At 43.0% G+C, this 21618-nt stretch overlaps 1 protein-coding gene, 1 long non-coding RNA gene and 1 pseudogene across 2 annotated transcripts; 2 read left to right on the forward strand and 1 right to left on the reverse strand.

The window, feature by feature from the left end:
* The first annotated feature begins 2384 nt into the window (after positions 1-2384).
* LRP2BP (LRP2 binding protein) lies at positions 2385-20409 on the forward strand. The gene is made up of 9 exons (XM_074991841.1): positions 2385-2493; positions 6971-7086; positions 11994-12107; positions 12813-12955; positions 13034-13139; positions 13521-13744; positions 17930-18095; positions 20073-20217; positions 20378-20409. The coding sequence occupies exons 1-8, from the start codon at positions 2385-2387 to the stop codon at positions 20136-20138; spliced, it is 1044 nt and encodes a 347-aa protein (XP_074847942.1). The 3' UTR covers positions 20139-20217; positions 20378-20409.
* On the reverse strand, positions 17426-20169 carry LOC142012050 (uncharacterized). Its single transcript, XR_012645247.1, has 3 exons — positions 19813-20169; positions 18959-19057; positions 17426-17483 (listed from the first exon to the last, which is right to left on the reverse strand). It is a non-coding gene; the product is annotated as an uncharacterized LOC142012050 (long non-coding RNA).
* Positions 19003-19115, forward strand: LOC142012942 (U4 spliceosomal RNA; annotated as a pseudogene).
* Positions 20410-21618: the final 1209 nt, after the last annotated feature.

Here is a 21618-nt window from a genome sequence, read left to right on the forward strand (position 1 = left end):
CTGGGTATCAGAGTTCTTATCTGAGTCCCCAAGGGCCGCAGAATGAGCTGACAGCCCTGAATTTATAGAGAGATCTCATGATTATTCATTAGCTAATTATAATATCCAAGATTCTACACAGGTGTCTTCAAACAGGTCCTCCTCTTGGCCAAAGGTGCTAGAAAACCCAGCACCCTGGCCAGTCGGAGGACTCCATTTCAAACCTGCCGTCATGAATTATTCATGAGTTCAGGTTACCGGGGAAACCAACTGACTCAGAGTGACCACTGGGGGAGGCTGCTAAATGGCAGCCTATGAGACTTTAGATTTTCCATGTACCTGCATAGATTTTAACACAGCCAGAGGCTTGTTTCCCCTGACACACGGGGGTGATAATGTCCTTGAGATAAAATATCCCCGACACTCCATTATAAAAATTGTTCCCAAAGCCCCTGAATATAGAGATGGAATAGGAACATAAACTGCAAAAATTATAATTCCACATGAAATCTGCAGTGTAGCCAGCAGCTCACAGCAGCTCTCTCAACTGTAAAACGAGAGGCCTCTCTGTCAGCGCTGCAGTGCTATTTGTAGCACAGTGATGGGTAACCTAAGCTAGTGAGCGGGGTGCATGAGTGGCCATCCTTCCTCTCAGTGGGCTGCCAGACTGTTGTAAAGAGTAACCAAGATGGCCTCTCCAGATAAGGTAGCACTGCACATTGTGCGTGCACCTAGAATTTGCAGGGTGTGTGTTTTGACTGGATGTAAAGGGAGTACACAACTCTCATACTCAATGTTGTGTGTAGTCAGCACCCACCTCATTTCACCTGCTCTTGTTTTACATGTGTGCCTCCTTAGTAATATGGATAGGAAAAAAACTGTGGGGATGGAAACCAACAAAATCTGCCAACCCTGAATAACCCATGCACCTATGTATGGTTAACTATCCCATGTAGTGGTAACTAGACCACAGAGAAAGTGTCCTCTACAGACTAAGCTGACCACCAGCAAGCCTTTTGCTCAAGCTGTAGAGGTGCTTGCACTAAGCTCCGGAAGTCTGAGGTTCAAGCCTGCCTGTGGGCAGATACACCAGCACATAGAATCATAGAAGACTGGAACTGGAAGGGACCTCAAGAGAGAGGACCAAACACCATCTAGATCATCCCTTCTAGGTGTCTTATCTAACCTGCTCTTACATATCTCCAGTGATGCAGATTCCACAACCTTCCTCTGTAACTTATTCCAGCGTTTAAACATCCTGACAATTAGGAAGTTTCTCCTAATGCCTAATCTAAACCTCCCTTGCTGCAGGTTAAGCCCATTGCTCTTTGTCCTATCCTCAGAAGCCAAAGAGAACAAACAATTTTTCTCCCTCCTCCTTGTAACCCTCTTTAAGGTACTTGAAAAGTGCTATCATGTCCCCTTTAAGTCTTCTCTTTTCTAAATGAAAAAAAGCCCAGTTCTTTCAGTCTTCCCTCATAGCTCATGTTCTCTAGACATTTCATCCTTCTTGTTGTTCTTCTCCAGACCTTTTCCAATTTCTCCAATGGCAAACACAATGTCTTGCAAACCAGGGGCAGACCCCTGCTGGAGGGGGGGAGGGTCCGCAGGTCCCCGCTCACAGTGCCTCCTAACCTTTCTTCTTACCACCTGGGGTACTTGGTGACCAGTTACGCCCCTTTTCACCTTCTCCCCCAGGAGACACCCGCTCTCCTCCGACGCCCTCTCCTGCCTTCCCTCCACCGGGTTTGGTTTCAGCTTTTTAACACTCACAGCCGCAGGCTCTGCCACAGCGCTCCCGTGGGCGAGACCGTCCGCCACGCCCAGTGGCCTGTCGGGCTCTCTGCCCTAGGGGCCCCACAAGCGAAGGGAGGGGCGTGGGCCCCGCCCCGCCCCGCCCCGCCCCGCGATCTGCTGCACTCACTGGCAAGGAGCCCCCCTCAGCCCCGGCTCGCCGCGCGCTGTCTGTCCCGTCCGTTGCGGCAGGGTGTGGTGACACCCCCGCCCCTCGCTGAGCAGGGGGGGGGCACCCCCCCACCGCGCTAGTGGCTCAGCACCACCAGGGGGCGTCCGGCGGCTCCCAGGCGCAGGCAGCTCGCGGCCGCCCGGGGCGATAATCGTTACCTGGCAACGGGGAGCGGTCGCAGGCTCCGCGAGGCGGCCGGGATGGGCCCCCCGCGGCGGTCCCCGTGAGTCGCGCGCCACGTCCCGCAGGCTCCGAGGGGCCCTAGTGTGGTCCTTCCCCGTGGGGGGGCACAGGGCGGGCCCTCCACGCCGCTCGGGCCGAGCGTCCCGGGGCTGCCGGGTCTGGCGCGAGCCCGCCGGGCTGGTGCGAGGGCTGTGCCCGGCTGCAGCGGGTGTGCGCGGTGAGCTGCAGGGCAGGCGGCGCGGCAGCAGAGGGCGAGATGAAGTTGAGGAGCGAGGCGCTGCCCCACGGGTGTATCTCCGAGTCTGTCCTGCAGAGCGTCCCCAGGCCCGGCGGCAGCTCCCAGATGAAGCAGCAGCAAGGGCAGGGCACAGGGGGCGACACCCGCAGCCCCCATCAGCGCTGGCAGCCGGGGGCGGCAGGTCTGTAGAAAGAAACGGGGAGGACTCGAACTCACAGAGCCCGCTCCCCTGCCACCCTCTCAACACTGCCCGCGGCTCCCCGAGGGCGGTGGATGCTGGGCCCAGGCTCTGGAGTAGGGGTGCAGGCTTCGGGAGGGAGTCGGGAGCAGAGGGGAGCTCGAGCGGGTGGAGGTGCAAGATGGGGTGAAGGGTACAGGCTGTCGGAGGGTCTTAGTTGCAGGAGGAAGTGGGGCACTTGGCCACCGAATCCTCCCAGCAGTGGCTCCTAGGTAGAGGCTCGGGAGGCCTCTCCCAGCTGTTGCCTGTAGGTGCTGCCCCACAGTTCCCACTGACCACGGGGCCCCCTAGTTCTGCTGCTGCGCATGGTAGGAGCCCCTGGGCCAAGGGATGCACCGGAGGTGGGGGTGCACGTGAGCCAGGCCAGGAGAGAGATCCAGCAACAGACTTTGCTGAAGCAGAGCCCCCAAGCCAGGAATACTTCTGGAGCCCACGCACCATGAGCCCATGTAATTTGGTGTTCCTGCTGAAAGCTGCTTCGCCAGTCAATGTCCCCAAAGCAGTTGGTTTGCATGAGGGCTTTCCTAGCCAAGTAGATATCCAGGCCCCACTGGCATTGCATGTACCAGGCTTCATCCAGTGCACAACTGGGAACAAGGGACTGGAAGATAGGACTCCTGGAGTCCAATCCTCAGTCTCCCAGTAACTTACCGGTCAGGCTTACCCAACATGTACACTACAGATCTATATCAGTATAACTATGTCACTCAGCAGTGTGAAAATCCACTCCAGAGCAGGGTGGTTATACTGACCTTCCTGTTCTCTCTCATGTAGACAGCACTGTGTGAACAGAAGAGCTTTGCCTGTTCACTTAATTATCACCTCTGGTGGCTTGTCTACACTACAAAATTAAGTCATCATAAATTAGGTCAAGCTACAGCTAACACCATAATAAAATGGCTGTTCATGTCTACAGTGTGCTTTTGCTGGAGGTGCATGTTCTCACCACTACTCTTGGAACCACTTAAATGGGACAACCTGTGGGGGGTGAAACCCTGAGCTGATAGTCACATGCAGGGTTGACTGCTGTCAGCCCCAGATGAGGCTGAATGTGAGAACCCCACTGCCCTGATCCGACGGAAGAAGTTGATGTCAATGGAGTGGTGGTGCTCCAGCAGCAATTGCATAGCTAGCATGGGATGTTCACCCACTCTCCCAAACGCTGAGCCCACCCAGTGGTAGGGATGGGAGGCAGGAGGGACTGAGGGAAGGCACCTTTTCCCATTTCCTCCAATCTAGCCAGCTTTCTGCACGGGCAGGGTGATGGATGCTGCAGCTAGGGCTCCCCTGAAAGTAGCAGACCTCTGGTTTTTGATGACCACCACTGTTGGGCAATATGCCTTCCTTCTGCTGCAGCATTCATGCCACACTTGTCAGGAGCTCTGCTGTTGTGTGACTGCCATTCCTCCCCTGGCTGTGGGTGTGTGCACCTGCTGTTCTATGTTTTCCAGGTCTGGGCAGAGATAGAGTAGGGGATGAGATTCCATGCTAACTGGGTGGCCCCAGCCGCAGCTACACTCCTGTCTAGAGATCAGCTCAAAGGTGCTGGGCTGGCAGCTTATGCTACCAAAGGCAGGAACGGGTGATGTAAGCAACACAACGTCTACACGGACACTGTGACAACTACTAAATTGACCTAAATGCTACACCTCTTGGGGAGGTGAAGTTATTAAGTCGGTGTAGTGTACAACTTACAGCAGTAGAAGCAACAGCTGGATTTGGATTAATTACACTGATGAGAAAGGATCTCCTGTTGTAATAGCATCTTCACTGAAATGTGGAGCAGGACAGTGGCATTGGTGATTTCACCTTGATTTCATCACCTGCAGTGTTGAGGAACGTGAGACTTTATTGTCATAAAGATTAATGTTCACTGAAGTAAAACAGAAATCAGTGAAAATATTCACTAAAGCACCATGTCAGTCTCTCTATAGTACATAAAAATATATGATGTTAAAGGAAGGTTGCAAAGTAAAGTACTCTGAAGTTAGGAAATGGCAGTTGATGGTTGACCACATAACTTTTCCTGTACCCCTTATATGTCTGTTCCATGCACTCAGTGAAGTGAGGGGGAGTGGGAGGGGTCTTCTGGAAACAAATACTGTGCAATTATGTAATTACTGTCACTTAATTCATGCAAACAAGGGGCAAGTTACATGGCAACTATAAACTTGGTATTTCCTATTTTGGCAGCATAATTTTTTTTTCACAGAGAGTTTTTAATATAATTTCTCAAGTTTTTGTAATTTTTATCTTTCCTTTTTTTAAACAATTGCTACCATTATGTAACATTTACTACTGTTTTCTCAAGCCTTTGGAATAAGGAGTTTTAGCCTTCGTTTGGGAAAAACATGTAGATGGCATGATTGCAGGGAAAAGTGTGGTAACTTGAACTAACTGTTGCAAGAAGGGTCAGAACCAGCTCAGCAGACGAAAGAACACAAAGGGGCCCACAGTTCTGGACAATGGTGTTTCAGTCCCCTTTGAAATGCTGGGCCCAGGGCAACTACCATCTTTGTCCTCCATGTTGGCAGTCCTGGATAGGCACCTAAGGGGACATTTAAAGTGTGCAAGCAGATGGACACCTAATTCCTGTTCATTTAAATAGGACTGAAGTGTGTAACTTGCTAGACTCTTGAAGAGCCCAGTAGGTGTATATCTGAATCTTTAAGCACATAAAAATCTTCGAAGATGTAGCCTTTGAGTCTCAATTTTTGGAGTGACTTTGCTTTAGATTTCTCAAGGATACTTAGGCTTTGCTTAGTCTGCCACACACACTCTGTCCCTGTGGACTTTTGAGCCTTGAGCACTCAAAATTAAGCTCACAGAATATTTTGAGAGTGAGGACCCGTAGAAGTGATTTTCAAAAGCCATCTAGCTGAGTACGGAGTCACATAATTTTTAGTCTTTAAGGTGCTACAGGACTACTTGTTTTTTGTGATGCTGCAGACTAACAAGGCTACCCCCTGAGCCTAGTTACCATGCAGTTGATCTGATGCACCTAACTGGAGGCCAGAGATACGCATGTCTCTCTTTTTGAATTCCACAGTTTTGCTTTAGGGCTATGTCTACACTAGAAGCATCTATCGACATAAGTTACTGTCGACAGGGCAGTCTTGACAGACCCTCTGTCAACAGGTTGCATCTACACACAACTTGCTCTGTTGACAGAGAACTGCCAGACTGCACTGCCCTCTGGTGCCAGACAGCAGAATGGCAGTTCTGCAAAGAGGACTGCCTGCATTTTTGTTGAGTACGCTTGTCCAGAGATTGTTATGCCTCAAATTTTTGAGGGTTAATACTGTTGAGGAAAATGCAGAGTTCTGTCGATACTTTGTCAACAGAATGCTTTAAGAGTTTAGACACTCCCCGAGTTATGTCGACAGAAGGCACGTTCTGTCGACAAAACTCTCTAGTGTAGCCCCAGCCTAGGAGTTAGACACCTAATTAAGGTCAGCCATGTACAGCTAGTCCATGTATTAGCATATGAAAAAATGCCTTTCCTCCTCCTTCTCCTTTTCAGCCTCTGTAAGGGCCAGCTCCTGCAAGATATTGTAAATAGGTGAACTGTTGTGCCTATGTGGCTCCCTGTGCACCATATTTCAAGATCAGGGTTTAAAAAGATATTCCCTGATTTTGCTTCCAGGAGTTTGTATCATCTAAGTTCACTGATATCTTCTGTTGTTTAGCTTAGACCTTAAACTGTTCTAAACATTAGCAGTTCAGTTTTACATGGTGGATAATCATTGCACAAGGGAATTTATTTGAATTATGGGTTTACATCAACTGAGATCATGTTCCCATCACACAAATACATACAGTAAAATTTTTCATATCCAGCATTTTATCATGCAGAACTCTCAAATTACCATCATTTTAACCATAAGTAAATTTTAGTTATGTTTTTCAGAAGAACCATGTAATGAAAGTAAATACAAATAAATACAACAAATACAGTGTACAATACCAGTTTTGTTGGTAAAGTGCTCTGCATACATTTTTGTTTGTTTCTTAATGTCTAATCTTGTTTTTTTCGTGTTATGCATTGCTAGGTATACATCTCTATTATCCAGAATATTTGAATATCCCACAACTTCCCAGTCCTGGGGCTGCTGGATATGAAAGTGTTTACTCTATAACACTTTTGTGCCAAAATAAATGGTTTCATAAAGATTTATTTTATTGTAAATTCTTTCCTCTGTTATAAAATATTGATCTGTTTCAGCTGAGTCTGTGGCGCATTCAACAATAAAAAACAATTATGTCTGTCAGGGTAAAAAAAAGAACTATTACAATTTACATGCAATAGTGTGCTTACAATATTATTCTGTTTGTTGTAATTAGACACATGTATATCTGTTTTTAGCAGGGAATTATAGCCATACCGCTTTGTTTGCAAGGGCAGAGAAGCTGTTGGCGAAGAGGATCATAGATGGAGATCCTCTGGCATATTTTCTACGAGGGCAGCTGTACTTTGAAGAGGTTGTACTTTATTATTTACTTTTTAGAAAATTCTATAATTTACAAGGAAAAAGAGGTAACACTAGAAAATGTTGCAAAAGGAGATATATACAAAGTCCCTAGTCTAGACTACTGCCAAATGTCAGGCAAAATTATGTAACATCAGCTACGTGAATAACGTTGCTGCCGTCAACATGCTTAGGTTCACTTACTGCAGTATCTTCATTGCAATAAGTTGACAGCTGATGCTCTCCTGTCAACTCCACCTAGGCTGTTAATTCTGATGGAGTACTGGAGTTGGTGGGAGAATGCTCAGCAGTCAGTTTATCGCATATGAATAAAATAAAAAATCAGAATCAGTTACCCATCAAGCAACTGTGGGAAGCACTGTTCCATGAGTAAGAATGAGAAGGGGAGGAGGAGCAAAGCAGAAGGGAGGGAGAGAGATAAAGGTACAGATACAGTATTATTTCAAATATTCTCAAATTTGAGAAATTATGTTTAGTGCTCCTGATGTTAGACATTGCCTGAAGTCCTGGGGAGTGCACTGAAAGCAGAATTATTGGGCCCAGTTATGTTCTCTCTGAAGTGAGTGACAAAACACTCATTGACTTCAGTGGAGGTAAGATTGGGCCCATCTCGTGGAATATCGGACTGTTTCTTGGCTAACTGGAGATTAGATATCCATGTTGTGTATGGAAGTTTAGTTTGAACCAGATCTTCATGTCTAGACGCATACTAATAATCACATCTTTGAGGTGGTCTCTGCATAATATCATTGCCTGCTATGGAACCTCCTGCTGCTGCAAAATTCAGGAATCTCTTTTCCAACTACGCTTGTTGAAAGCCATGCAACAGTAACAGTGTTCGATGTAATGTTATGTAAAGGGATAAGGCTCTGTGTTTGCTTCAGTTCCTCTCTTTCTGTGGTCAGCTGAAGAGTGGAAGATCATTTCTGCCTTTGTATCTGCAGCCTGCTTCCAGCTGGAGGGCAGTGGGATAGGAGGGGGGAGCTTATGTGTTGTAATTCTGAGCCGCCTGGCACCTATTAAAATCACAGGATTGTAATCCATAAAGTACACTAGGGCCGTGTCTGCACTAACCCCAAACTTCGAAATGGCCATGTAAATGGCCGTTTCGACTGTTACTAATGAAGCGCTGAAATACATATTCAGTGCCTCATTAGCATGCGGGCGGCTGCGGCACTTCGAAATTGACGCGGCTCGCCGCCGCGCAGCTCATCCTGACGGGGCTCCTTTTCGAAAGAACCCTGCCTACTTCAAAGTCTCCTTATTTCTATGAGCAGATGGGAATAAGGGGACTTTGAACTAGGCGGGGTCCTTTCGAAAAGGAGCCCCGTCGGGACAAGCCGGGCGGCGAGCCACATCAATTTCGAAGTGCCGCAGCCGCCCGCATGCTAATGAGGCGCAGAATATGTATTTCACCGCTTCATTAGTAAACTTCGAAATGGCCATTTACATGGCCATTTCGAAGTTTGGGGCTAGTGTAGACACGGCCTAGGTGCCTAAGCTCCCAGCACAATGCATCGGGAAGGAATGGTCACTTAGCATGCCTTCCACAAAAAACCAGCATGTTAGGTTGGAAGTCACCTAAGCTAAACAGTGGGAGATACCAAAGAGATGAGGGTGTGCTTAGTCCCCCTGTGGGAGGGAAGCACTTAGGTCTGGGCTATGAGGAAGCACCTGTCTCTGCTGAGTAATCCAGGAACAAAAACTAGCTCCCCGTGTCAGGCAGCTTACCCGCCTCTCAGACATTTCTTGTGAGAATGAATTCGGGACCTGTCTCCCGCCACACAAAATGGGTGGAGGAAGAGGAGGCAGTTCTCAGCTTGTAACTCTTAGTCCACTGGCTGGAGCACTGACCTGGCAGGTGGGAGCTTCAAGTTCAATTCCTTCATCTATGGGTGCTGTGGAAAGGGGGATGTGGGGCTGAGGATTTGATCAGGAGTTTCACTCACCTCAAGAGAGTGTTTAACCACTGACGTATGGACTGTTCTGATTGCGGGAGGGGCAGTTTCCTCCATCCCACCTGTTGAAATTGTAAGACTGGGGATAAATAATGAGTAATTGGACATCGGGTCTCCTAGGTGGGTGCCTTGACCACTGACCACACTCTCACTCCCTTCTCTACGGATAAATATTACATTAGTCATTGGGGACAGAGAGAGAGAGAGAATGACACTATTGCCTGGTGATTAGGGTACACATCTAATCACTAAGGGAGACCAGTGCCCTTGCTCCATTAATTTTATTTGTCTACAGGATCAACAGGAGACACTAAAGAAGCCCCATATCCTATATGTCAGAGGTCAGATCAGTGGCCTGAGAGGTGAGGGTCTGCTGCTCAAATGCTTTTTTCTCCTCTAACAGAGAGAGGGGGACTGAACCAGAGTTTCTTACATTCCAGGTGACTGTGCTATCCCACTGGCCTAATAGTTGTACCGTAATCACCACTGTTATCTCCTCCTTTGGCTAGTTTTGCATGATGAACTGGTAGGTGACCTCAGCATGCCTACTGAATTGCACCCCTCACATAACAAGTGGACACACTTCTCTGTCCGCCTCCCCCCGACCCCATTTGTGAATTGCTTTGGTGACAGATAGGCATCCAGATGCCTGGAGTGAGGCAGTAACACGTACGCATGCACAGAGGCAGAAGCATAGCATCTCAGGAGCTTGTACTCTGAAACCATAGGCAGCAATTGAATTTAGGCACCTACCGAGTTCAAGAGCGGTTTCATGCCTCACAATGGAGATGAAACTAGGACCTAGGCACTGTCCAGATTTTGGGCACCTTAGTGCCTTTGTGAATCTGGCCCTAAATCTTTCGCCTATATCCACCATGGGCCTTGGAGCAAAATGTATGTGGAGGGGCTAGGGTCAGGGAGGGGCAGCTCTGCTTCCCTGGAAGGGCAGGGGCAGGACAGCCCACCCTTAGTGCTGCCCTGACCTCAATGGCATGCCCCCCGCACCTTTCCTAGCCCTCAGAGCTGCATGGAGCACTCAGGGCAGCCCCCCCCCAGCAGCAATTCAAAGGGGCTGAGGGAAATTGCCCCTTCCCCATCAGCAGGCCTGATCCTTGTATGTGGGTAGCAGGTGAACCTCTCCATGAGGAAGGCTAGCCTCTTCCACACCCAGACCCTACTGTCTCACCTGCTGTTCCCTGAAGCTGAAATAGCCCTGAGCCTCCTTCCGCTGAGCAGCCAGAGGATCCCCTTCTCTTTCCTCCAGTGCCAGCCAGAGTTGCCAGCTGGAACTGAGTGAGCCCTTTCAGGATAAAAGAGGAGGGAGGGTGGAACATGGTTATGGCTAGTGCCTGGGTTGGGAGACTCCTATCCTACCCTGGCCTTTCATACCCACTGCCCCCCTGTAGGTTGTTGGGCTTTCTTACTGTAGTTTAATACAGAAAAGGTTTTATTATGCTGTTGCACAGTTTACCCATTACTCTGTCTCCTTGAGCTAATAAAATTGTGGTTTAAGAGGCTTGCAACCTGCAGCTCCACCTTTTCTGATATCTAAAACCAGGTAGGTATAAAATGCTATTGCTATTTTCAGATTTTGTTAATTATTTTTAAAGGGGACAATTACATAGGTTGGCTGTTTTGATGCATCTCCCAACGGAGGTGATTTAGGCTAAAGGGTAATACCTACTAGTTAAGTAAGACAGCATGAGTAAAAGGCATTTAATCCAGCTGAAAGCTGTTTAAACAGTTATTGTCAAATAAAAAAAATTAGGAAATATGATGTATTACTTTTGTTCAGTATAGTATTTTCATTGCTTTTACAGTTTTTTAAATTAAGAAATAGGTACCTTTAAATCAGGATATCAAAATCCTCAACTAACAGGCTTCTGCTGTCATTATTTTACTGAGTATTTAAAAACTGATTTCTTCCTGAGTTAAAGTAGCAAACATTGTAAAGGCTGCTGCTTGAACTCTTAAAACTGCCACATACAGATATGTCTTCACTGGCATCAATTTGTTTCTAGTGCTGGATAAATCACATGTATTAGCTATTCTTCTGTGAAACCATAATGGAGGCTAGGAACTTCAGTTTTTACTGGAAGCAAATAAAGGTGGTCAGCTTCCGGCATGAGGAGTGTGTATAAAGAGGAACTCAGCTAGGTGCCTCTCAGTAAACTGTAAGTTACATTTGTGTCCACTTCAATTCTCACTGTAGAATTCTAGTACTCCTTTATCAGCTTGCTGTAAAGCAAAACCAAAAAAAAAAATCCCTCATACATCTGTGGTAGTGGAGTCTTGCTGTGTGATCACAAGTGTAGGCCCCAATTTAATGAAGCTTTTAAGCATTTTTATCCAGTAAAGCACATAAACAGCTGCTTATCTTTGAAGGTGTGCTTAGAATCTCACTGTGGTCAGTGATTTAAAAGTTATTTAAATGAATGCTTAAAATTAAGAACATGCTTTGTGGAATTAAGAACATGCTTTGTGGAATAAGGATAGAGTTAAATAAGGATTAGAGTTAGGAATAAGGATAGAGTTAAATGGGGAGATTAATTAGGAAGAAACAAGGTTTTCTGAAAATATTTTTCCTATTTCTACAAATAGTGACATTTTTGGGGCAGTATGCAGTGGGGTAAAGTGATACATAGCTATGGTAATTTTTTTTTTGTGGTCCATACACACTTATATACAGTAACAAATTGTGGCTGGCAGTCCTAAATGTTTCCTTCTGATTCACTATTACATCAATCTTACTTGTTCCAATTGCTGAAGTGACTTTCAGCTGCTGTTTTTAATCATATAAAATATTTTTGTTCCTTTCTGCATCTGTATGATTTGTCATGTTCCCTGAGCAAATGCTCTAGTTTAAAAATAAATTATGCTAAAGAGTTCATTTGTTATACACACTGTAATGAACTACTTGATTGCTTATTGTCATATTCAGGGATGGTATGAAGACGCACTTATACAATTTGAAAAAATCAAGGAGACGGATTTTCAAGCTCTCTATCAGCTGGGTGTAATGTATTATGATGGATTGGGGACTAAAGAAGACCCAGTAAGTCATTATACAGCTATTCTAAACTTACTTGTCAGTTACATAACTTTAAATATGTAATAGATCTTAAACAAGTAAAACAATCAGTACAAGTATTATAAAAGTGAAACCCCCATCCCTGCAATTTGTTCCATGTAGGCAGAGCCATAGGGATGCACATAGAGGCCCATTAATGAGTTGAAGAAATGGTCCTAATAAAAGCTTTTTCTTTAAACAGTATTGCTTTAATACACTTTCAACTCAATGTATTAGTCCTTTTACTAGTAGAGAGAGACTGTCTTTTTTGGGACTCATTGTATAAGGAATGGCTTTAATTTCAGAAAATAACTAGTATTGTTAAACTTTCTGAGCTGGGTGCTGTGGGTAGCAAAATCTTTAATGATGGTCTGCAGTAGGTGAAATGAAAGCTTGAGCAGGAATTGTGTGTCATCTTAAACTGACATCCCATGCAGTATCAGCTTTAGACAAGGTAGTTCATCTTTTCCATAAAAATACAGCATAACTGAGTTTTTAAAAAATGAAATATTTAAAATTAAGAATTAGACTTTTTATACGCTCTTAACTGATCACTTTTTTTTTTTTTAAACATTCAGGCTGTTTGAGAACTGAAAAGTTCTTTGAGAGTAATATGTCGCTTAATTTCAGGTGATAAAGACAAAATTAAAATTCCAGGAAAAGTATGATTAAAATCTGTTTCTCTCTAAGGAAAAAGGAATAGAGTACATGAAAATAATCATCAACTCTGACTCCCCTAAAGCAAGACATTTAAAATATGCTGCTGCATACAATCTTGGCAGAGCTTATTTTGAAGGATGTGGTGTTAAGCATTCCGATAAAGAAGCTGAAAGGTAATTTGATCTCATTTCTTCATGATTGATAAGATATCATGTTGTAATATAACTTATACTTCCCTCCTTGTTTTTCAGGTTGTGGATTATTGCTGCAGACCATGGGAATCCAAAAGCAAGTGTAAAGGCTCAAAGTACCCTGGGAATGTTTTATTCTACATCAGATCCAAAAGATCTGAAAAAGGTAATGATGAGTTCTGCCATTTACAGAGCATGACACAATGTCCATATTCATTTTGGATCTGTGAGGAGGTCCAGAAAGAGATTGCTGTAGTTTATTTATAACATGTGCCCTGGTTGTTGATCTTTTCACTTATTTAGGACCAAATTAGCATATATACAGAAAGAAAATCTCTTATTTTAATCCCCTGACACTAGTAGTCTGGATTTTCTAATGAAAAAATTAGCAGGAGTATCAGATCTGAATCTTAATCAGTATTGTGAAGTGGGATTAAGATTTATGGTTGTGGGTATGTTTAAGAAATGACCAACTGTAGTGGCAGGACACAGGACTGCACAAATACAGGAAATAGGTTTAAGTAACAACTTTGTGCCTGTTCTGTAGGCATTTTTCTGGCATTCTGAAGCTTGTGGCAATGGAAGTCTGGAGTCACAGGGTATACTTGGTGTTATGTATCTCTATGGACAAGGCATACATCAAAATACAAAGGCTGCTTTGGAGTGCTTGAAGGAAGCAGCAGAACGTGGAAATGTCTATGCTCAAGGCCATCTTGTGGAATATTACTACAAAAGAAAATTTTATATCAAAGCTGCTGCACTTGCCAGAAGGTGAATTAATTTGAGTTAAATGTCTTAGTTCTTGACTTAAGATCATAGAAGTTAAAGATAAAAATAATTTTTTAGCTAAAGTTCAAACTCACGCCAATCAAGTATGTAATTCCCTACTGGAGATACCAGATTTAACTGCCATACTCAATCTTCAAAAAGCAAATGACAGAACTTGGACAAAATTAAGGCCCTAATTATTATGAAACCTTCCATTATTCAGTTCAACACCATCCTTCCTCCTTGATTCACAAGGAAGTGGAAATAATCACTGGAGCAGAAATTGAGATCAAGTATGAAAACAAGCATACACTGAAATGACATTCTCCAAGTTATTTTGGTTACATTTTAATACAACTAAATAAAAGGTGTGACAGGGGCCTATACCACATCTTATGCCTAGAGTAAGGCTGTAAATAATGTAGGATGTAATATAAAACAAATATTCAGACTATGTTAACTCTGTCTTGTCTCAGTGCTGCAAAAGTTTTATGCAGTGAATGAGCAGAACTATCAAGAAGAGAGGCCTGCTCTGTGATTTCATGTCATTTCTCATAATTTGCAGCCATCTTCCATGTTTACCAAAATTCATAAGATGTGCAAGGAGATAGTTTCATATAGTGACAGACAAATTACTTTAAAACAACTCTCCCCTCTTCCACATTCTAAGCAAACTTTCTTTTGAGTTTCTAATGTGTTTGGGTAAGGGTTTGATTTTTCATGTTTCCATCTAGAAAAAGACAAGTGCTGCTCTCCACTTCCAGTTTCTAGCTGGCCCCAAACCTGTCAGAATATTAAAATGGCCCTCCTGTCCCTAGCAGAGTTTCAGCCAGTGCTCAGGCAGCCATCTATTTACTTGTCAACAGTGCATGGCTCTCAGCTTTTCTAACTTCAATGATTTCGTCTGGGAACAAGGAAAGAAAACTACCCTCAGCCTTCTGGTCATCCTTGATAAGGTTTCCTTTGGGGTGGGTAGGTTATCCATGTTTACTTTTTTTTTTTTTTTTTTAATTACACACACACACACACACACACACACACACACACACACACACACAGAGCACACCTATTCCATTCCCCCTCAATCTTCTCATTCACATCAATTTTGCAGTCAGCATTTCCCTGTTTCCTTTTCCCCAAGAGTAGGTAATCTGACAGTTCCTGTGGATCTTACTGATGACACACCTGGCACTTCTAAGGTTTCAAGTGGTAGTACTTTTCAGTACACCATTATAATGTGTTCTCAGAACACAAATACTGCTTTGTTTCTCTATATAAAAATGATGCAACCAAAGAATTTGTTAAGCCATGATAGTTTAGATTAAATAATACATTCTGGTCAAGACAAATGTGTCATTCACTGTGTGTGAAATCCAGAACACGCTGAAGAGGAGAATTATGTTGGCCTCAGTTTTTCAACTTCTATGTGACCAAATGTCCCATTATAAAACCCTCAGATGTCATATTTTGCTACCAAAGCTTTACATTAGATTCAACCCATCAATCAGATCATTCAGTTTCTGAAGGAAAAGGAGACAGTGATTCACCAAGATACATACAAAACATCCTTCAAATGGTAAAAATGCATCTATTCATCAGATTGCTGTAAAAGTTTTAAGGAATGAAGACCAAAATACACTGCTGAGGAAAATTACATCAAACTAGGAGTGGCAGAATTTCAAGATTCACATTTCAGGATCACGTTGACAGTCAGTAAATTGAGATAGTCAGTCAAACAACTTTTATTCACCATTGAACCTACAAGATTCACACTGGCCCTCAGCCTAGACTCTCATTCTTTCCCATTGAGTGAAGATAGAATGATATGGCCGGTGGATGACTACCAGTTGGAGTTTGTCCTTTAACCACAGTGGTTCAGCAGGCTATTCTGACAATTAAAGGGCGTACCTTGTTAGCTGTAGTCAGGTTTTCAGAAAGAAGCAGTAATAGGTTGTAACCATAAATAACTTCTGAAGGAAAATGTATTGTGATTTTGCCCAAAGCTATCCCAGCTCAGTAGCACTGTAGATGTTCTTGGGACAGAAATCTGCCAGCACTTGTTATATCAGGCATTAGTATTTTCTTTACTCCTATCCCAGTGTGCCCCCAGAGACCTTCTGTACACCAATTTGCTGCACTATATAAAAGAGCTATAGTACTTCTGTCACTGCCAAGTCAGCATGCCCATATCTGGGGCATTCATTTCATAAAAGCATGACTTAACTGCTCTTTTTCAGGCTTGCATCACTCCCACCAACATCAAAGTGAGCTCTGTATCATGTACTTATTTTCAGTCACATCTCAGGGCACGTCTACGCGGCAGCACTGCACTAACACCGCCGCTGCGATGCAGCTGCACCATTGTGGTACATCTGGGGAAGTTGTGCTAGGCCAACAGCAGACTGCTCTCCCCTCGGCATAGTTTGGCCACTTTGGCAAGAGCATCTGTTGTCGACATAGTGCCATTGTGCACAGTCCAAAACTTAACTTCAGGGGGCAGAGGGAGGGTTTTCGCACCCAAGTGACCTGAGATATATTGACTTGGCCTGTAACATAGAACCGTCCTCCTGCTCATGCGTTATTTTTTGGCGTTGGGGTTAGCCACTTGGACACTAGTCTCAAATAGTTGTCTTCCGGTTCTGTATTGCTTTCTTTAAACTAAGGTCGTCGCCATGGTACCCCCTTTAACAAAACATCCAGTAGACTGTATCAGTCGCTCCGTCTTCTGTCTGTCCGTGTTCATTAAGGTTTATTCATTGGCTTTTATTTTCACTAGCATTCTATATTTTGAAAGGGAGGGCAGAAATACATTTCCTTGTGTGTCTTATCAGAAGACATTAAACTGCAAGAGCCAGGTTGTTGCTTGATACAAATTTAATGGGGCAGCATATCTCCTGGTTTTAGCTGTCGTTTGCTAAAGGCGATCACATTAGGTGGTAGAACACTACTGTTGATACATGTGAATAACTTAGTAGGCAATGATTTGTGGAGTATTAAACAATCAATCAGATTCACTGATAGTAACCCATACAATATGTCTGACTTAATAGCACTTCTATAGTTTAAAACAAAACAACTGAATAAGCTTCTCTGTTTTCCTACCAAGGCTGAAAGTCGGGATTTTATGTTTTCCCTGTAACAGTTTGACACTGCTAATATCTCACAGTGCAAGAAAAAGAAGAATCTTGCAAAGTAGTGTTTTTTTATTTTAGATCTATAAATATAATTTTAACTGGAAAATATAGTTAAAAATACAAACTTGAAAAATCATAGCTTCATCTGTGAATGTTATACTTAAATATTTTACCACTAGTTTTACTGAAACACTGTTTTTATTTGTCTGTTTTACTTTATATATTTAACAGCTCTTTGCAGATGGTCAGTTGCACATCCTGACTTATGAATAAACATGACATTACTCACATACATTGTTTGGAAACCTTATGTGCATGCTTGTTTACCAGGCCACTCAAGAGGGAGTTTATCAATAACAGCAAACCTGGCAGACTGGTGCACTGATAGGATTTAAATAAATAAATAAATATTCCTGCCCCCTCCCCTCTGGGCACTACTGCTAAAGTGCTGTATCAAATTTGAGTCTTTTTAAAAAATTCAAAATCCATTTGAGTGTATTAGCAAACCACAGTTGAACTCTAGTTCATTAAGAGTTAGTAATTTCTATCAGGGACATCCAGCGGGTGATGGCCTTAGTCCTCTTCACCTGAAGTTTTCAAAGGTTCTCCTAGAATGTCAGATAAGATATTGGTAAATCCATGTTAATGATCTGGAATGATGCTTTTGCTTTTTTTTTTTTTTACAAAATTGTAAAGCTTTGCCATTAACTCAAATTTAAGCATGGTAGAAACAATTTGCGTTAAGCACTTTATTATAGTTACTGCAGTTGTGGTGAAAATGACCACTGTGATCGTGTATTTGCTCCCTATTTCTTATATGAAACAAGGTTACTCAAAATAGAGTCACGTTCAATTGCTCAAATCAATGTGTACCATTAAACATATTTTGCAGCAGAGGCTATAAATTCATAGCGTCATCAAGAGAATTCCCAACTTAACCAAATTGGACACAAAGCATATGCTTTGGTGCTCTCTATTTATATTTCATATAGCTGATTTCTATCAAGGCTTGAAATACTCACCTCTAACCTTTGTATTGTAAATTTTACAACAGGATTGCAGAAAACGATAACATTGATATGTTAGCAAAGACAACCGATTGCCTTCCTGTATATATAGCCAAAGGGATTGCTATGGCTGCTTTCTACTTTGCTAGATGTCTCCAGGTTGGCCTAGGCATACAACAAGATCAAGCTGCAGCTAAAAATTATTATTCTAGGGTAAGCCTGGGGAGACCCTACAAATTAACTTATGTAGTATAAGATGAGTGATATTCTGAATGTAAGTTCGTAAATTAGCTGTACAATTTCATTAAAGGCTCCAACAATATTTGCTATCCACATTTATTACATAAAAATATGCTGAATTTCAAAAAAATCATGAAGTAAATTCACACTATTCAAAAGAAGCCTGACAAGAATTTACTCACCTAAAGCAAATAATTAAGTTTGATAATGCAGTAAAATTCATGTTGTAATCACCATAACAAAGGCATGTGAGTAGAATTTGTGCCTGGGCTGGTAATCTTTCAAGACAGTTTTTCCAAGGTGGTTAAAGTGATAAATAGTCTGGTTTCATTACTTCATTGTGTATACTTGCCTCAAATTCAAAAGCAGAACTTATTGCAAACCTTGATGCCTTTAAATCACAGAATTCTTTGTTGATACTTAAGAAGATCATGACTACTTTTTTGTTCCCTTATCTGTTCTGTGTCACTGACAAAAACTCAGCTGCTGGGCTAGTGTTGATTAGCCAAGTGCTACTGTGCAGAGAACACTGTAATCCTAAATTTAAAAATGGCCTTTTTAAAAATTGTGAATTTTTTTTAATGGCTATATTAGTATTGTGGTAGTGTAGCAGTCAGGATAGGAACCTGTTTGTGTTACAGGTAGGCACCGCAGAAACATAAAAGAACACAAAAATCTATGTATCTAAATGGCTAATAGTCTGATTGTATTAGAGGGCAAATCAGTTTTGGGCCAAGAATAAGACTAGTGTCCAGTTTTGTAAAACCCAAATAAGTAGAAACTATGTGGGACTTAAGTTAATAGCACAATGAACATCAGGTGTAGTTCTGACTCACATGATTCAATTGAAGTCAGCAGGATTGCAGAGCAGGTGGCAATGATCTTTTCAGTGGTAGTATCGTCGTCAATGAGGATAATCTGAGGCTCGATTATTGCTAATGGAAAAATTTTCTTCTGTGAAAAGTAGTTACACTTTAAAAAAATCTAAAGATTTTAAAGAATGCAGTGAAAAGTGCTGGACACATGATTTTAAAATGTGGTCACTATCTTTCCACAGAATAGCTACATCATGGAAGGATCAGTGCAAGCTCTCTCATATTGACCCTTATTGTTTCACAAGTGACCACTTCAAATGCAGAAGTATTTCAGTCTCCTTGCATACTCAGCCCATTTCATATCTGTTCAGAGAGCCATCAAGGGTGTCCAATGAAAAGGTGGGCACCCATTCCCTCACCTCATTTTGCACCAAAGAGCCATCTGGTAGTAACAGCTTTCTGTCATCAGTGGTTTATGGCAGATTTGAGCCAGTGATCTACAAGTGAAGGGCCTGATACCCCAATGACAGTGTTTTGCAACATGTATTCCTCTGGGATACTAAATCAGCAACATTTGTTTCTTTTAGATTTGTGGATGGAAGCCATATTTTAATTATACTACTACCCCTATTTTAAGTGAAACATCAAAACCTCATTAGCCTATTTTACCATACGTGCTTAAGCTAGATAAACCAGGTCCAAATGTGGCCCGTAAAGTTTTGCAGAGAGAAGGGATCACAGAGATTATATTAATGGCTGGATCACAGTGCTGAGGGGAAAGTGAACAGAATTAAGGGAAAACTTTACTTGCAAACTGATATAATTCTATTGCATAGGTTTCAGCATAAGCCATATCAAATTTTTGGGAGAAGTACCTTTTGTCCAGGCTCTTCAAAATATCCCTCAGCTGGAGGGTTCCAGTTACTTATAGTATGCCAGTGTTGTCGTCTCAGCTATAGTTAGAAAAATGGATGTAAAGGTTAAAGTTTGCTTTAGTGTATTTAGTGAACTGATACTTAAGCAATTTTGATAACTTACATTTTTATAGTGTTACACTTTCAATGCACTGTACAAACTAATTTAGATTCCAGTTTTGCCTGTAAAATACAACTCACTCTTCTGTGTGTTTTCAAAGGCATGCCTTCTGGATCCTGATGTAGTTTCTGACCTTGAATTGGCAGCTAATCATGGGAGAATTTAGAACATCTCATATTTAGGCAAATCCCAGCCATTTCCAAAGCTGTATGTTTCACATAGGAGGCCGTGTTTATCCATGGCAGGTAGGTAATCCCTTGTTTCTTTGTCTTTCAGTTTTTTTCCCATAAATCATGAGAATTATGCAGTTGTTGATTAGAACATAGAACATTTTGCAGACAATTTTTGTTGATAACCCTTACATTTACATACATACATACTCATATCTGCCTTTCTTCATTATAGAGAAGGCTTAATCATCATGAACGTGCACTGTATTGACACAATCCACCTGTATTTCTTTCTTCAACGCTGCTCTAAATGGTATGCATTCAAGATAAATCAGCTTGTTACAAGAAATCACTTAATGTCAGTTTCTTTTACTTACAAATATTAAATGCCTGCAGAATCAGCAAAATAAGACTTCTGAAATACATGTGCTTAAAATTTGTGTCCTCTTTTCATATACAGCCTATTTTCAATTCATACTCTACAGTAAGGTCTCAGAGCACGGGAGGGTTCCGTTCCACGCAGCCTCGTGTAACCCAGATTTTGTGCAAGGTGGGCTCTGTCTTTTCCCTGGCAGAACACATGTTCTGCAGCTGGGGAAGCAGCTTGAAAGATAAGTCCTGGGCTGCGGGGGCGGGGAGGGGGGAGAAACAGTTGGAGAGGGTTAAACGGGGAGGTGGGTTGGGGCTGTAGGAGGCAGGTGGGGGAGGGGGGTGAACTAAGCCTAGGGTGGGTTAGGGGTGGAGTTGAGTGCAGGTGGTGAACTGGTCTGTGGGAGGACAGGGAGTTGAGCCAGAACCAGAGCCGTGCCTGGGTGGTGAGCAGGCAGGGGGCATTGCACAGGAGCCACATGGGGCGGGGGAGGGGCAGCGTGTGAGCCAGCAGCGGGGGTGTCACATCAGAGATGCTCGAGGCAGGGGAAGAGCAGGCAGGCAGGCAGCTTGTGAGCTGGCAGGGGCATTGAACCAGAGCCGCTTGCAGGTGGTTTAAACAGGATGGAGGGGGTGGGATCAAGGTCAGACGCATAAGAGCAGGGTCGCGCACTCTGAGACCTTACTGTACATTTACATAGAATATTCTGTAGTGGGGCAATAACTGAAGGTGTGTGCTTCTTTTAACATTTAAATCTTTTCCCTGTGTACTTTGGAATTTCCCATATCTCTGAAATGGAACAACCTTCTCAAAGACAGCACTGTGAGATGTCAGCAGTATAAGGTTGGAAACGGGCATGCATGGTAGATACTTCATTACAGAACAGATCATATCAGCTTTCAACATTGAGAAATCCTATTTCTAGAAACTAATCACAGAAAACTCTATGCTTACAGTAATGAAATGTTAGTGTGTATATGTATATCTCTAGACCATGACTATCCATTTTAATCTTCATACATATTGGATTTTTAGCTATTCCTGTTAATACAGACTGACATCTCAACAAGCACAAAAAATAGCCATAGGTTAACACTAATGAACAG

The sequence above is a fragment of the Carettochelys insculpta genome, chromosome 4, assembly GCF_033958435.1.
Source record: "Carettochelys insculpta isolate YL-2023 chromosome 4, ASM3395843v1, whole genome shotgun sequence".
Lineage (NCBI taxonomy): Eukaryota > Metazoa > Chordata > Testudines > Carettochelyidae > Carettochelys > Carettochelys insculpta.

Bases quoted from the DNA above. Each gene is read 5' to 3' on its own strand.
- LRP2BP (XM_074991841.1), top strand. From the start codon at position 2,385: ATGAAGTTGAGGAGCGAGGCGCTGCCCCACGGGTGTATCTCCGAGTCT. The intron at 13,745-17,929 runs GTGAATTAATTT...ATTTTACAACAG, and splicing joins GCTGCTGCACTTGCCAGAAG to GATTGCAGAAAACGATAACA. The intron at 18,096-20,072 runs GTAAGCCTGGGG...GTGTTTTCAAAG, and splicing joins CTAAAAATTATTATTCTAGG to GCATGCCTTCTGGATCCTGA.